This window comes from Hemiscyllium ocellatum, chromosome 18 (genome assembly GCF_020745735.1).
Source record: "Hemiscyllium ocellatum isolate sHemOce1 chromosome 18, sHemOce1.pat.X.cur, whole genome shotgun sequence".
In the NCBI taxonomy this organism is placed as follows: domain Eukaryota; kingdom Metazoa; phylum Chordata; class Chondrichthyes; order Orectolobiformes; family Hemiscylliidae; genus Hemiscyllium; species Hemiscyllium ocellatum.
The window spans coordinates 49,727,619-49,743,945 of NC_083418.1; the positions used below are offsets into that span (position 1 = coordinate 49,727,619).

The 16,327-nt window shown below is 40.8% G+C and overlaps 1 protein-coding gene across 2 annotated transcripts in view; it reads left to right on the forward strand.

Annotated features, from left to right (window-relative positions):
- The first annotated feature begins 6,155 nt into the window (after positions 1–6,155).
- The window catches only part of LOC132824448 (uncharacterized), a 37,610-nt gene continuing 27,438 nt past the window's right edge, over positions 6,156–16,327 (forward strand). The window contains exons 1-3 of one of the 2 annotated variants that reach the window (XM_060838964.1): positions 6,156–6,403; positions 10,245–10,607; positions 12,792–13,112. In XM_060838964.1, the coding sequence (XP_060694947.1) occupies positions 6,331–6,403; positions 10,245–10,607; positions 12,792–13,112 (757 nt within the window). In that variant the 5' untranslated portion in view covers positions 6,156–6,330. The remainder of the gene's footprint in view (positions 6,404–10,244; positions 10,608–12,791; positions 13,113–16,327) is intronic. The other variant, XM_060838965.1, reaches the window with a different exon arrangement.

Here is a 16,327-nt window from a genome sequence, read left to right on the forward strand (position 1 = left end):
TGGGAGTATTGTTACTGTCACAGTCCCACACATACAATACAAAAGGAGGCAGCAATTACAAAAACAATTCCTGGAGCAACAGAAACATCCAATGGTTGCTGAGCGGCCTCCAGACAGAGAGGGAAGCAGCAGCAGAAGGGCCCTCCAAGATGCAGAGGAAGATGAGGAGATCAGAATCTGTTATTTTCACTATCTTTTCTCCAGGTGTCCACAGTTCAGTAATGACTGGTATCCCTCGACACCATATCAGAACTGTGTCATCTACTGGAACAGGACTTGAACTCAGAAGGATTGGGTAGTCATCCCATTACAGTGGCCATCAAAGTAACAGCAGAACTTAATTTCAATGTGACTGGTTCATTCTAAGGAGCTACATGCTGATAGGATCAGGCGGTGTACGCTTCATGGTTGTGGATGCCACTGGTGCCAGCAAAAGGGAAAAGAGGGCATTAGTTGTGCAAGGAGGTAGAAGTTTGAGCATCTGAAGAATGAGTTAGAATTGGGTGATGTGATGGCACAGTGGTTAGCATTGCTGCCTCACAGTCCCAAGACCTCCGGTTTGATTCCAGTCTTGGGTGACTGCCTGTGTGGAGTTTGCCCCATGCTCTCTCTATCTGAGTGGGTTCCCTCTGGGTGCTCTGGTTTCTGCCTACAGTCCAGAGATGTTCAGGGTAGTTGGATTGGCTATGACGTAAGTGGGATTGTCTGGATGGGATGTTCTTCAGAGGGTCGATGCAGACTCAATGGGTCAAATGGCCACTTTCTACACAATAGAGATTATTTGATACTATGGTGGTAGTGGGAGAGCTGTGCAGCACAGAACAATGAAGCTTATCGGGTTGCATGGGCATGGAGATTTCACTGTCCCCATGAGGGGTCTCAATCCTCTCTAGATGTTGTGAAGATCATCCCTTCATAGGAAGCAATAAGTCAAACATTACCACCCTTTTATCCTCAAATCCTGCTGTGAAACATTCCATTTCAATGTTTTCAGTGTGTTAATAAGGCCATCTCTTTTTCTCCTAAACTCCAATGAGTACATACCCAACCTTCTCAATCTCACCTCAGAGAATATTCTCTCTATATCCAGGATCAACCAAGTGAACCTTCTCTGGATTGCTCCAATGCCTATTTCCTTAGATAAGGAGACCAAAACTATTCACAATGATCAAGGTTTAGTCTAACTATTACCTTGGATAATTTTAGCAAGACTTCTGCCATGAAGATTGATTTATTTATTCAATTCCTTTGCAATTTTCTGGTTCTCCATTATTATTTTCTCAGCCTTATTCCCTTAGAATATGTGTGTTCACTTTGGTCTCGTTCTTCCTTTGTATAGATTTATAGTGTTAAAGAAGTGCAAGTTTAGCTTCAAGGTTATTTTCTCTGTGTATTTTATTTGTTATGGACTAGGCCAGACCATTCAAAACATTCTTAAGCTGGCAGCTCAGACCACAACTGCAGTTTGTTTCGATAAGTGTATAGTGAAAATTGCCTAGGTTAAGTTAGAGAGGTTGGCTATCAGGTTTAAAACAGACAAAAACATTACACAATGAAACACGAAGAAAAGAATAAAGAACCCCTACAGAACTCAGTCTATCCAAACTAGATTTAAGTATGCTATTCTGAATATACACAACAGTCCCAATAAGCAACCCCCCTTTAAAATACAGTACAAAAAAGGGTCAGATGCTTACAGGTTGAAGTTAGACAGGCAGAAAAGAGAGTTTCCACACAGCTCACTGTTGAACTCCCAACCAATGCTGGACTGAACTGAACTGCTCAGCTCAGCTAGAGAGCTGACCACTCCACTTTCATTATACAGGTCACCTCTAAAACTTTGGTCTGAAGTCTCATCTGTTTACATATAAACAAAATGTCCTCTCAATACCCTTTAAGCTCTGTACCAAACCAGACTGATTGGAGCCCGGCCTGTTTTGGAAAAAAAACAAGGACAGAATATCCTTGAACCAAGGAACAGCTTTCAGACAACAAAAGGGACTAGCTTTGTGACATATTTTGGGCATTTTTTGTTATTTTTTAAAATGTTCCCAATCCTCTGGTTTACCACGAATCTTTGCCATGTTGTACATATTTATTTGCTTTTAATTTTGTACTAGCCTTACCTTCCCTCATTAACCATGATTGACTTATCCCCTTTCCAGAATCCTTCTTACTCATTGGGATATATCTTTGCTGTGAATTATTTTCTTTAACATCTGTCATTTTTCCTCAACCCTCAAAAGGAAGAAGAAGGCTTATGTTAGGATGAGATACGAAGGCTCAGTTAAGGGGCTTGAGAGTAAGCTAGGAAAGACCTAAGGAGAGAACTAAGAAGAGCCAGGAGGGGACATGAGAAGTCATTGGTGGATAGGAGCAAGGAAAATCCTAAGGCTTTCTATTAGTATATCAGGAATTAAAGAATGACTAGAGTAAGATTAGAAAAAAGTGAGGACTGCAGATACCTTAGATCAGTCAAGAGTGTGGTGCTGGAAAAGCATAGCAGGTCGGGCAGCATCCGAGGAGCAGGAGATTTGATATTTCAGGCAAAAGCCCTTAATGAGTAATGATTACGGCCAATCAAGGACAATAGTGGAAAGTTGGGCATGGAGTCAGAGGAGATAGGGAAAGCGCTAAATGAATATTTTTCATTCATACTCACACTAGAAAAAGATAATGTTGTCAAGGAGAACTCAGATACAATCTACTGGACTAGATATGATTGAGAGTCAGAAGTATGTTGCTGGAAAAGCACAGCAGGTCAGGCAGCATCCGAGGAGCAGGAGAATCGACATTTCAGATATATGTTTTTCATTAGGAATGAGGCACGTGGGTGGGGGTGGGGAGCTGAGAGATAAATGGGAGGGGGTTGAGAGCAAGGTAGCTGAGAATGCAATAGGTAGAGGAAGATGAGGGAGAAGATGATAGATCAGAGAGGAGGGTGGAGCAGATAGATGAGATAGGTGGTAGACCATCCCTCCTCAAATTAATTAAAATCTCTGTCTAAAGAACTTTTCTTTTTGTGGTTATAGTCATGTATCTTCTCCTGGGAAATGCTAACATTTGCTCTGTCATGAATACAATAATGGGTGGCACGGTGGCTCAGTGGTTACCACTGCTGCATCACAGCACCAGGGTCCCAGAGCTGATTCCAGCCTCGGGTGACTGTCTGTGTGGAGTTTGCACATTCTCCCCGTGTCTGCATGGGGGTGCTCCGGTTTCCTTCCACAGTCCAAAGATGTGCAGTTCAGGTGAATTGGCCATGTTAAATTGCCCATAGTGTTAGGTGCATTAGTCAGAGGGAAATATGTCTGAGTGGGTTACTCTTCAGAGGGTCGGTGGGGTCTTGTTGGGCCAAAGGGCCTGTTTCCAACTGTAGAGAATCTAATCTAATCTAAAATACTTGCCACTTCCTAAGGTGAATATGAACTGAAATACAGATTTAAAAATCACACAACAACAGGTTATAGTCCAACAAGTTTATTTGGAAGCGCTAGCTTTCAGAGAACTGCTCCTTCATCAGGTGGTTGAGGAGAATAATATTGTAAGACACAGAATTTATAGCAAAGGTTTACAGTGTGATGTAGCTAAAATTACATATATTGAAAAAGACCTGGATTGTTGTTCAGTCTCTCGTCTTTTAGAATGACCATGTTAGTTTCAGTTCTTTCATATGTAAATCACAAAACGTTTTTTAAAAGTTACATTCTCAAGTGAACTTTAACAATTGGTGTCATGTCAGCCCAGGTAAGGTATTGAAAGTGTTAGCTTCCCTGTGTGAGGCTGTCTGTGGCCACAATGGTCAGACTGATTCTAATCTTAAAAAACTGACTTACAGAATCTTACATGGATTCATGCAGTTTTTGAGCAAAGTAAGATGTGATTCTGCAAGTACAAATTCACCCTACAAACATATATGTGGGGCTGTATGTGTGTGTTTCGGGGAGGTGGGTGGTTGGGGATGGGTTATGAGTGTCTGTGAGAGAGAGTGTGTATGTGTGTGAGTGTAAAGAGGTATAAGTCTGTGAGAGGTTGTATGGGAGTGTATGTGCCGGCGTATGAGAGAAGGTCTGCGTGAGTGTGTGTATGTGTAGGAGTAGGAGTGTGTCCGTCTGTCTGCGTGTGTGTTTGTACAATGGGGTCTTTTGTAGTGCGACATGAACCCAAGGTCCCAGTTGAGGCCATCCCTATGGGTACTGAATTTTTCTATCAGCCTCTGCTTTACCACTTTTCATTGCCTGTCCTGAAGTCTACCTTGGAGGACAGTCATCCGTCAGTCCGAGGTCGAATGTCCTGGACCGCTGAAGTGTTCTCCAATTGGGAGGGAACACTCCTGTCTGTTGATTGTTGTGCGGTGCCCATTCATCTGTTGCCATAGCCTCTGCTTGGTCTTGCCAATGTACCATGCCTTAGGGCATCCTTGCCTGCAGCATAAGAGATACATAATGCATGAGTACCTGCCACATACACGATGGGAGGTGTCCTCACGCATAATGGTGGTATCCATGTCGAAATTCTGACACGTCTTGCAGAAGTAGACATGTGGGGAAGGTCTTGGCGAGGTGCACATCCTCATTAATAATGTGTTGCAAGCTGCGAAGAACATGGCATAGTTTTTTCAGCTCCTGGGAAATACTGGACAACGAAGGGTACCCTGTTGGTTACAACTCGTGTCTGTCTCCTGAGGAGGTCATTGTGGTTCCTTGCTGTGGTATGTTGGAACTGGCAGTCGATGAGTTGAGCAACACGTTATCAATGAGGATGAGCACTTCGCCAAGACTATCCCCACACCTCCACTTTTTGCCTTTAAACAGCCACCAAACCTCAAACAGTTCATTGCTTGTAGCAAACTGTCCGGCTTTCAGGACAATACCATACAACCTTGTCACGGTAGATGCTGCAAGATGTGTCAGAATGTTGACACGGATACCACCATTATACATGGGGACACCTCCCATGTGGTACTCATGTGATTCAGCCAACATTGTCTATCTCATATTCTGCAAGCAAGGATGCCTTAAGGCATGGTACATTGGCGAAACCAATCAACAGACAGGAGTGTTCCCTCCCCATCGGACCTAAGGGTGACTGTCTTCCAAGGCGACCTTCAGGACAGGCAACAACAAAATGTGGCAGAACAGAGGCTGATAGCCAAGTTGGGTACCCATGGGGATAGCCTCAACCGGGACCTTGGGTTCATGTCACAATACAGGTGACCCCATTGCACTATACACACACACACACACAGATGGACATACACATACTCCTACAGACCCTCTCTCATATGCTCACACATACACTCCCACACACACCCTCTCACAGATTTACACCCTTTTATACTTACACTCACACACATACACACTCTCTCACAGACGCTCATTATTCCACCCCCCCCCCAACACACACATACACATATATATGTATGTGGAGTGAATTTGTAGGTGCAGAAATACATTTTGCTTTGCTCAAAAACTGCATGAATCCATGTAAGATTCCGTAAATCTGTTTTTTAGATTGGAATCAGTCTGACCATTGTGGCACAGACAGCCTCACACAGGGAAGCTAACACCTTCAATACATTATCTGGGCCAACATGACACCAATTGTTAAAGTTCACTTGAGAATGTAATATTTAAAACAAAAGTTTTGTGATTTACATATGAAAGAAATGAAACCAACATGGTCATTCTCAAAGATTAGTGACTGAACAAACAATCCAGGTCTTTTTCAATATATAATTTCAGTTACACCACACTGTAAACGTTTGCTATAAATTCTATCTTACAATCTTATTCTCCACAACCACCTGATGAAGGAGCAGCACTCCGAAAGCTAGTGTTTCCAGATAAACCTGTTGGACTATAATCTAGTGTTATGTGATTTTTAAGTTTGTACACCCTTGTCCTACACCAGAGTGTCCAAATCATGAAATACAGATGATCAAATAGAATGGGGCAATGTAGGTTCGAAGAACATTTATGCCCCAACCAGAACAACCGAAAAACATAGATGTCATTTTCATTTAATAGATTTAATTTCAGCAGCTGTACCCAACAGTAGTTTTAATGAGCCTGCACATTTCCTTATTAAAAGAAATGGTTGTACACAATGATTCATTCATGTGAGTGCTTAGGGCTGGATCCATCTTCACCAAGTGGACTCCTCAATCGCTGCACCCTCCAGCGGTGAACGTTGAGCGCTCAGCTCCGCCCAATCCCCGCCGTAATTCGGTGAAAGTGAAACTCGGGCGGAACGGAAGCTGCTGGTTCGTGTTGTTGGGTTTACAACGAGAGAGATTCGGGCCCGGGTTAGTGAAGACAGAGAGACACCATGAGCCGGGTGAGGAGCTCGCTGCCGCCGCTGGTCCCGGTGTTCGTGCTGCTGACTCTGGTACCGCTCTCAGGTAAAGGTCGGGGATAGGAGGAGCGGCCGTTCGGCCAACTTCTGGAGGGCTTGGCGCAAAGGTTCAGGCTTTTTGTACTTTGGATTTTCCCGGGTGGTAAAATAGGCGACACACACTTCCTTTCTAAGGTCTCCGATTAATGTTTTTTTTAAATTGGGGTGTAAAGCTTAAATTCTTCCTCAAGCTGGAGAAACTCAGAAATTGACCATCTGTAGAGGCCCAGTGATCTTTCTGCAGAACTTCTGCGTTTTAATTATACCTTTTTAAAAACTTTCTTTACGAATATAACATTGGTTTGAATAACGTGTTTCAAGAATATATGTGGCAGGCTGTTTGACAGCTGGCTTTTGACCTCTGGGTCAATAGGATCTTGGTCTCCCTCCACAGCTGCCAATCTGAGGTCCACAGGTTCAGACCCAGCACCATCAACTAAATGAGCACAGCCTGCTTTTAATACAGGACAGTGAATCACTGGAAAACACAAGAGGACCATGGAGTCTGCACCAAAGACAGGCTATTTTAAGTCTACTAGGCAAAAGTGCAGATGCTGGAAATCAGAGTCTAGATTCGTGGTGCTGGAAAAGCACAGCATCCGAGGAGCAGGAAAATTGATGTTTCGGGCTTTTGCCCCAATACATCTGTTTCCCTGCTCCTTGAATGCTGCCTGACCTGCTGTGCTTTTCGAGCACCACTCTAATCCATAATCTATATCTACACCAGTTCCCCCTTGCTAACATATGGCCCCTAGCCTTCAATGTTATGACATTTCAAACTTAAAAAATCTCACAACACCAGGTTATAGTTCACCAGGTTTATTTGGAAGCACTAGCTTTCGGAGAGCTGCTCCTTCAGGTGGTTGTGGAGTATAAGACTGTAAGACACAGAATTTATAGCAAAAGTTTACAGTGTGATGTAACTGACTTTATATATTGAAAACAACCTGGATTGTTTAAGTCTCTCATCTTTTAGATTGACCATGTTGACTTCAGTTCATTCATGTGTAAATTCCAGAACTTTTTTAAAGTTACATTCTCAAGTGAACTTTACCAATAGATGCCATATCAGCTCAGACAATGCAGTGAAGGTGTGAGGTGCCCTGTGTGAGGCCGTCTGTGCCCCAGACTGATTCTAATCTAATAAAGGGATTTAAAGAATCTCACATGCAGTTTTTGAGCAAAATAAAATTTAATTCTCCAAGTACGAATTCATCCCACAAACGTGTGTGTGTATGGAATGGTGTGTGTGTCTGTGAGAGTGTATGTGTGTTAGTGTGAGTATAAAGAGGTTGTAAGTCTATGAGAGGGTGAGTGTGGGTGTGTGTAAGTGTGAGCGAGAGCTTGTTACAAGAGAGGGTCTATGTGTGTCTATAGATCTATAGAAGCATGTGCGATAAAGATTTGTAGTGCAGTGGGGTCACCTGTAGTGTGACATGAACCCAGGGTCCCGGTTGAGGCCAAACAGAGCCTGATAGCTAAGTTCAGTACCCACGGAGATGGCCTCAACTGGGACCTTGTTTGATGTCACACTACAGGTAACCCTACCGCATCTCTGTCTCTCTCTTTCTGTGTCTCTGTCTCTGTCTGTCTGTCTCTCTCTCTCTCTCTCTCTCTCTCACCCCACACTCTCACATGCACCGTCTCACAGACATTCATATTCCCCCGCCAACCCCCCCCATCACACACACGGTTGTGGAGTGAATTTGTACCTGCACATTTCCATTTGTTTTTGCTCAAAAACGGCATGAATCCATGTAAGATTCTGTAAATCAGTTTTTTAGAAATAGAATCAGTCTGAACATGGGTGCACAGACAGCCTCATACCTTCAAGGCATGATCTGAACTGACATGACACCTTTTGTTAAAGTTCACTTGAGAATATAACTTTAAAAAAAGTTCTGGAATTTGCATATGAAAGAACTGAAACCAACATGTTCAATCTAAAAGGTGAGAGACCTAACTGATGATGAGAAACTTAAAGAATTCAGGTCTTTTTCAATGTATAATTTCAGTTGCATCACACTGTAAACTTTTGCTATAAATTCTGTGTTTTATGATCTTATTCTTCACAACCACCTGATGAAGGAACAGCGCTCTGAAAGTTAGTGCTTCCAACTAAACCTGTCGGACAATAATCTGGTGTTGTGATTTTCGACTTTGTACACCCCAGGCCAACACTGGCACCTCCAAATCATGATGGTTCAGGTGCTCATCCATGAACCTTCTTAAAGGTAATGAGGCTTCCCACTTCAACTGCCCTCCTGTGCAGTGCAGTCCACCACCCTCATGGTGAGAGAAAATGTCTCAAACCCCCTCTAAACCTCCTTCCTTTCATTTTAAACTCACACCCTGTTATTATTGACTGTTTAATTAAGGGAATGGCTGCTTTCTATTCACCCTGTCCTTGCCCAATGTAATCTTGCATACCTCACTCGGGATCCACTTTCACCCTTCCCTGCTCCAATGGAAACAACCTGAGTTCATCCAGCCTCTCCATTGCTAAACATCATGAAAATGCAAGGCAACCAATATAATGAATTGTCTGAATATCTTGTGTCTATTACTTGTTTTCTTTCCTGTTAATTTTATCTTCAACCTATGTGTTGACTGATTGTGGAAACTCCCAGTTTCAACAGTCATGTACTGTGTTGGTAATGTTACAATGCCAAATGGGTAAAACTTTCACTAAGTGCTGCTTTGTCACAATGCACCATTTTGGAACATGGAAATAGGGAAAGGAGCTATCCTTCATATTTTAGCAGCTGGCATGTTTATGTTTTATAGTTATATATTTGTTGCTAGTATTCTTTTCTCAAAATGGTTATGAAAATGATTACATCTGTCCAACTTGGCCCCGGAGATATTCGAGGATTTATCCTTGGTCTAACCTTATTTTCAACTATACGGTGTTTGGGTGATATAGAATGAAGACATACTATCTTTGCCTACATGTACACCACTGACACCCAGCTCTTTTCAAACTCTGCCACTCTCAGCTTGCTTGTCTGACATTCAGTTCAGTCAAAACACAGGTTGCAATTTCTTTAAACTGAAAATCACTAAGCCACTGCTTCTACCACAGTATATCTTAGTTGGATTCTCTCTAATGCCCTTGTCTCAGTTTGAGCCATCTTATTCACAACTGCAATGTCCTGTTTGACCCCATGTTGAAATTCTGACCTCATTTTCTCTTCATGTCAAAGACAGTCTCCTTCCACATTTTTATCTGTACTTTGTTTTAAATATTTATTGTTGAGATGTGGGCATATCTGGCCAGGCCAAAGTTATTTGCCTATCCTTAAATGCCCAGGGAGCACTGGAGAGTTGCTGTGGGTCTGGAGTTGCATGTCGGCTGGAGCAGGCAAAAATAGCAGTCTTCTTCCTTAAACAACATTAATAAGCCAGAGTTGTTTTTTTTAAACAATTATCATCAGTGTTGCATTTTGTTGTTAAGCTATTTTAAATTTTTATTTATTGAATTCAGATTGGACTGTCTGCACTATTGAAGTTGAACCCTTTTCCCCAGAACTGTGGTTTTGGGTTACGCGTCCAGTGACATTAGCAAATACCTCATAGGGCCTCATTTTGTTATGAAAACCCTTGTACAATCTTTTGACATCTCCTGTTTTGCCTGAGTGTTAAGTTTTTAGTGTCTTTTCTGCAATGCTTGGTGCGTTATCGTTGAATGTGTTCAATAATTCCATCAACATCCTGCATTTATAGAAATGACAGAACACTTTGGTAGATACAAGACTTAATGTTCATTTTGTAGTGATAGCATCTTTATCAAAGTAGTTGGGCTGTTGGATGAATTATATATACTATCTTAATCTTGATTATTCCAGAACAAGGTGACCTAATTGTGTCGATGAACTCAGGAACTGTGAAAGCCACTGTAAATAAAGATATTGTTCTGAAGTGCCAAGTTTCTGGCTACAGTCAAGATCTTGACCTTAAAAGCATGGGAGTTCAGTGGTTCTACCAAAAATCTGGTTCTCCAGATTCACAGAGACGAGAGATATATCAATTTGTTGGAGGCAAACATACACCATACAGAGAAGGAGCTAGAATTATTGACGCTCAGTTGAAGAAAGGAATTGCTTCCCTTTTTCTTCCAAGAGTCCAGTTTGATGATGAAGGAGATTACACTTGCGTTGTTTTTATAACCCCAGACAATGGAAGTGGAAAATCTTCAATGACTGTTTCAGGTAAGACTCACTATCTGATTCTTATTATCTGCTGAATTGTGACTGCGTAAAGTTTAAAATGGGTCAGGTGAACGCAGTCAATACCACCTGCATGCAACTGTCCATACGTGTAGCAAATCGGCCACCATCGTGACATATTAATGCAGTTCTTTTTTTTGAGCCATCAATCCTGAGCTTTGATAAAGTTGTAATTACGGGTATGAGCATGTTTGGTGCTTGCTAGATCATAATGTGTCATCTGCCCCCAACTGAGCAAAGAAGGAATTCAATTGTTGCTGCTTCACAGGAATTAGAAATGAGTTAGACTATGTTACTACTAGGCTGAAATTCCATGCCAGTCAGGCCATGATATGTAAGTCAGAATATTGTTATGATGTTGGCTTCTAGTAACCTGAAAGCAGAAGGGCCACTTGCTCAATGAAGCAAGAAAAACATTGTTCCTTTAGTTACCTTCTCCATCTCTGGTCTCTGCCTCTAGATGATGCATTTTGAGCCCTACGACCACCTTTTGTGATGCACTCTGAAAGAAAGGCAGTCAAAGAACACAAATATAAATGATTTGGATGTGAGCATAAGAGGTATAGTTAGTAAGTTTGCAGATGAAACCAAAATTGGAGGTGCAGTGGACAGGGAAGAAGGTCACCTCAGATTACAACGGGATCTTGATCAGATGGGCCAATTGGCTGAGGAGTGACAGATGGAGTTTAATTTAGATAAATGTGAAGTGCTGCATTTTGGGAAAGCAAATCTTAGCAGGACTTATACACTTAATGGTAAAGTCCCAGGAAGTGTTGCTGAACAAAGAGACCTTGGAGTGCAGGTTCATAGCTCCTTGAAAGTGGAATCGCAGGTAGATAGGATAATGAAGAAGGTGTTTGGTATGCTTTCCTTTATTGGTCAGAGTATTGAGGACAGGAGTTGGGAGGCCATGTTGTGGCTGTACAGGACATTGGTTACGCCACTGTTGGAATTTTGCATCCAATTCTGGTCTCCGTTTGGGAAAGATGTTGTTGAAACTTGAATGGGTTCAGAAAAGAGTTACAAGGATGTTGCCAGGGTCAGAGGATTTGAGCTGTAGGGAGAGGTTGAATAGGCTGGAGCATCAGAGGCTGAGGGGTGACCTTAGAGATTTATAAATTCATGAGGGGCATGGATAGGATAAACAAACAGTCTCTTCCCCAGGGTGGTGGAGTCCAAAACTAGAGGACATAGGTTTAGGGTGAGAAGGGAAAGATATAAAAGAGATCTAAGGGGCAACTCTTCCCTGCACAGGGTAGTACGTGTATGGAATGAGCTGCCAGAGGAAGTGGTGGAGGCTAGTACAATTGCAACATTTTAAAAGGCATCTGGATGGGTATATGAATAGGAAGGGTTTGGAGGGAAATAGGCTGGGTGCTAGCAGGTGGGACTAGATTGGGTTGGGATATCTGGTGAACATGGACGAGTTGGACCGAAGGGTCTGTTTCCATGCTGTACGTCTCTATGACTATGACTCTATGACAAATACGTTTGTTCTCAAAATTGTTCTTGGAGAAGCTAGTGACAAGGGGATGTGAACTAAAAACATAGTCATTTAGCAATTAGTTAGCTTTTTCAAAACAGTTCAGATGAATTACAGACAGCATAGCATGGCTAGCTATAAGGCTTGAAATGTGCAGTTTTGGTAGCTGGAGCAACACTTGTATGTTCAGCCTTCATCTTATTAGCTCTGTAGACTGATTGAAAATAATGGGTGCTATTGGTCTAACAACAGGTAAGATTGGAGGAGGTTGTCCATGAGATAAAAATACATCTTTGCAAAAGGCAGATGACAGCACAAGCAATACAAGTATTAGAACAGAATTAGTACATAGATACTTTTTAATTCTAGTGTTCCACTATGTCTCCTAAAATATAATTTTAATAAAACATAGTTATCTCTTGAAAGTTGTACTTTATGGAACAGACTGGAGTGTCCAAAACATAATACTTCAGTTAACAGTCTGTTACCACCCTTTGAGAGTAGACACACCAGTGACAAAATTGTATGGGACTCTGAAGCAAAAAGTACAAAAGGAGTTGTGAGGAAAGGAAATTTTGAACAACAGACATTTCAATCTGCGCAATCATTACATCAGCAAAAGGTGTGAACAGGTGAATATTCACATGAAATACTAAACATTTGATCTGTATTGTTATTTGCAGCACTGCCAAAGGTAAGCTTATCTTCAACTGCGATCACAATTGAACATGGTACGGAGAAATCAGTGAAATGTGACAGTGTTGATTTCTATCCTGTCTCAGTTGAGATGGGTTGGATACAGAAAACAAAAAATGAGGAACGAATACTTTCACAACACATCTGCACAGGATCCCCAGTTCAACATCAAAATGGAACCTATAGTGTTTCCAGCCGACTGAGATTGCGCCCCACCCTGGAAGACAATGGCAATATTTATATCTGCTATGTCAAACACCCATCGCTTAATAAAGACGTAAAATTGGAAGCCCAGCTGACTGTCAAAGGTATATTTTATATTTTGATGCACTTGTACATGAAGTCTGGTTTATGTTAGAAAATGCAGATATAAAACAAACACTGAAATTGTACTGTTATTATACATGAAGGTTAAAGTATTCATTTGAAATTCTTCTGTGGTTTACAGTTAATGGCTCTGATGAAGGAGGCAAAGGGGAATTTTGAACTGAACGGTCTTTTGTCTGTCTTAATTTCAGGTTGAAGATTTATATGGTTCATATATTTAAACTGAAATTTCAGTGCCTCTGTTTAGGTGGTAATCTGAAATTTATGTTAAGTAAATAATCCTTCTTGAAAGTTGTGTTTCTGGAGTTTGATGGCTGCATTAAGTTTGACTAAAGTTCTCTATAATGACCAGTTTTCCAAAACTGAATTTCAAGTTTGGAATTTCAACAAAGCTGAGCAAAATGTGAAATGATGGTTATAGCCTGTGGAGCTTTCTGGAAAAATTTGAAGGAAAACTTCATTATCAGAAGAGCCCTGAGCAGTTCAGGAATTGCAATTGTATTGGGTGTGTTGCCTTTCTACAAGTTTGACTGTCAACAGTTTTGAAAAGCTCTATTGTAGTGGTAAAGCATTGAAAATAAACAATGTGTCATGAGATTTGCTCTTTTTAGCTACAGGGAAAGAAATGGCAACTTTGGTTAAATACTTCACCTCCCTTTTATGTTCCTACATAATTTCTGCTAGCTTTCTAAATAGTAAGGGGCAGTTGTAGCAATGGGCCATACTTTGCTTAGAAGAAAAGACAACTTTTTGTTGACAAATACAAAGTAACCTGCAACTTGTAATGAGGAAGTTATATCTTCTAAATTGAGAACTAGTGTCTTTTCACATGCTTTCTAAAGAAATCTTTCTTTCCTAACTTGATTTAATATTCAGTTAACCAGATTATTTCATGTTCCTTCTCTGGCTTTCTCACTACTTAGGAAAATAAGCTGTTTGTTCTGCTTTACACTAATGTCCCACGTACTCTTCATTTGTTGCTTTGTTTTCTGATCATATCTCAGCAAACTTATATTTAAAATGCTCTAAAGCTCTCTACAGTAGCAAAAATCTTGTCCAGTACCTTTGGAACTTGGGCAATATTCCCAACATATCACTTAAGCTGGGACAATGGTTTGCTGTTAATGATTTGTTCGTTTTCAGCATAAATATACTGCAAACATTGATAATGTCTTGCTACCTCTGTCCCTTTTAATCAGTCTGTCCTCCTGTTTCAACTTTATCCACCTATCTAGTCTTTCTTCTTCTCCTGCCTTATTAATGCTTAACTTCTCCAGTTGTTTGAAGGTTGTTGTATATTTGTTTCAAATATCTGCTTTTCAATCTTCTTCCTTCTAAGTTGGGTAAACAGCCCTTTGGATTTTTGAATTCTATTCATGATCCAACTCGATCACTTCTTTCTATCCTTCCAACTGACTATCCTCTGCCACACATGTTTCAAAAGTTGTTTACTTTCTGTCATCATCTTTCTTCAGAATCAACCTTTCACATTCCATAGAGTGTGACATTCCCCGCTTCTGACTGCAAGATTGCTTTTCAGCATCATGTTGATGGATTTGGATTTAAGATACTACTTATGTAAATTAATTTGTAAATTACTAAAGTAATTTGAGTTTCATTCTTGGTGTTTATCATCAAGGTGATTGAAATTGGTGGTGTTAATATTTTTATATTAATTCTAGGTTATCTTGAACGATCCAGGATTCCTAACTTAGTTAAACAAACGAACAAAAATCTATTACGTAACCTCAAACCATTCTTCTGCAAGAACTCTCCCAATATCCCAACAAAATTAATTTCAACTCCAACCTAACTAATTAGCTATTTTTCAGTCACATCATTTCCAGAGAGAGATTTGTGATCAAATTTTATTTTTCTCTTCTCATGTTACTCTTTCTCCTTCCAGTTCCACACGAACCCATGCTGTCTGCCTGCATTTTGCAAATGTTGCTGACACAAAATCCTAAGTAATAGGACTATACGTTGACCGTACTAACCTGCACTTTCATACTTCACACTCAGTGGTTACAATGCAGAAGGGTTGTTATTTGACCCATCATGCCAGCACCTGCTCTCTGAATGTTTTAAAATAATTCCAATCCTTTGCTGTTCCTCAACCATGTGTTCTTTTTCTAATGTTGGTACTGTGTGGATTAGTTGCTTGAAGTCACTGTCTAATAAACGGAGGATCCTGGGTCCACATTACAACAATGCCAAATATTTTGCTAGATGGCAGGTTTGCAATATACAGTGATGAGAGGTTACTATCTCACGCGCTCTCTTGCTCTCTTTCTCGAAATGTAGCCCTATGGTGGTTTTACCTTTTACTTTTATTTAAATAATCATGTAATACTGTATTGAATGCTTCAATTGAACCTGTCTGCATCACACTTCTCGGAAGAACATTTCAGATCCTAGTCATTCACTGTGTAGAACAGTTTATTCTTATTGTGAATTTGTTTCTTCTTGCAAATTTTTAAAAACTGTTGCCTCTGATTCTCAATCCTCTTACAAAGTGTCTCAACATACTAAAATGTTCTTTCAGATCTCCTCTGTCTGAAAAAAACTGTCCCTACGGTTTCTCATCCTGGAATATTCTCATAAATCTCTTCTATGAACTCTTTAGTGTAATCACATCTGTCTTAGGGTGAGGTGCCCAGAACTGTGCACAATACTGTAGATGATGTACAACTTGGGTCCTTTATATGATCAGCCCAGCATCCATCTGTTATGCACAATGACCCATTAATGAAACCTAGAAAATTGTATGCCTTGTTAACAACTATCATGAACTGACCTGCTACCTTTTAATGACTTATCTTTATATACACACACCTGTTCCTGCACACCCTTTAGAATAATACTGTTTTACATTACTCTCTCTCTATTCTTTGTACTAAGATGTATTAACTCCCACTTCTCTGCATTGGATAAACATATGGATAATAATGGAATAGTGTAGGTTAGATGGGCTTCAGATTGGTTTCATAGATTGGCGCAACATAGAGGGCCAAAGGGCCTGTACTGCGTTGTAATGTTCTATGTTTTACGTTCTTTGCTGTCTGTTTGCCCAATGCACCATCAATGGCCTTTAGAAGTTCTGCATTGCTCTTCTTCACACCAACATCTAGGGACAGTGAGGGGGAGACAATTTATTTACATATGGGAAAAGCAAAGGCCCCAGTTACTATTGTCT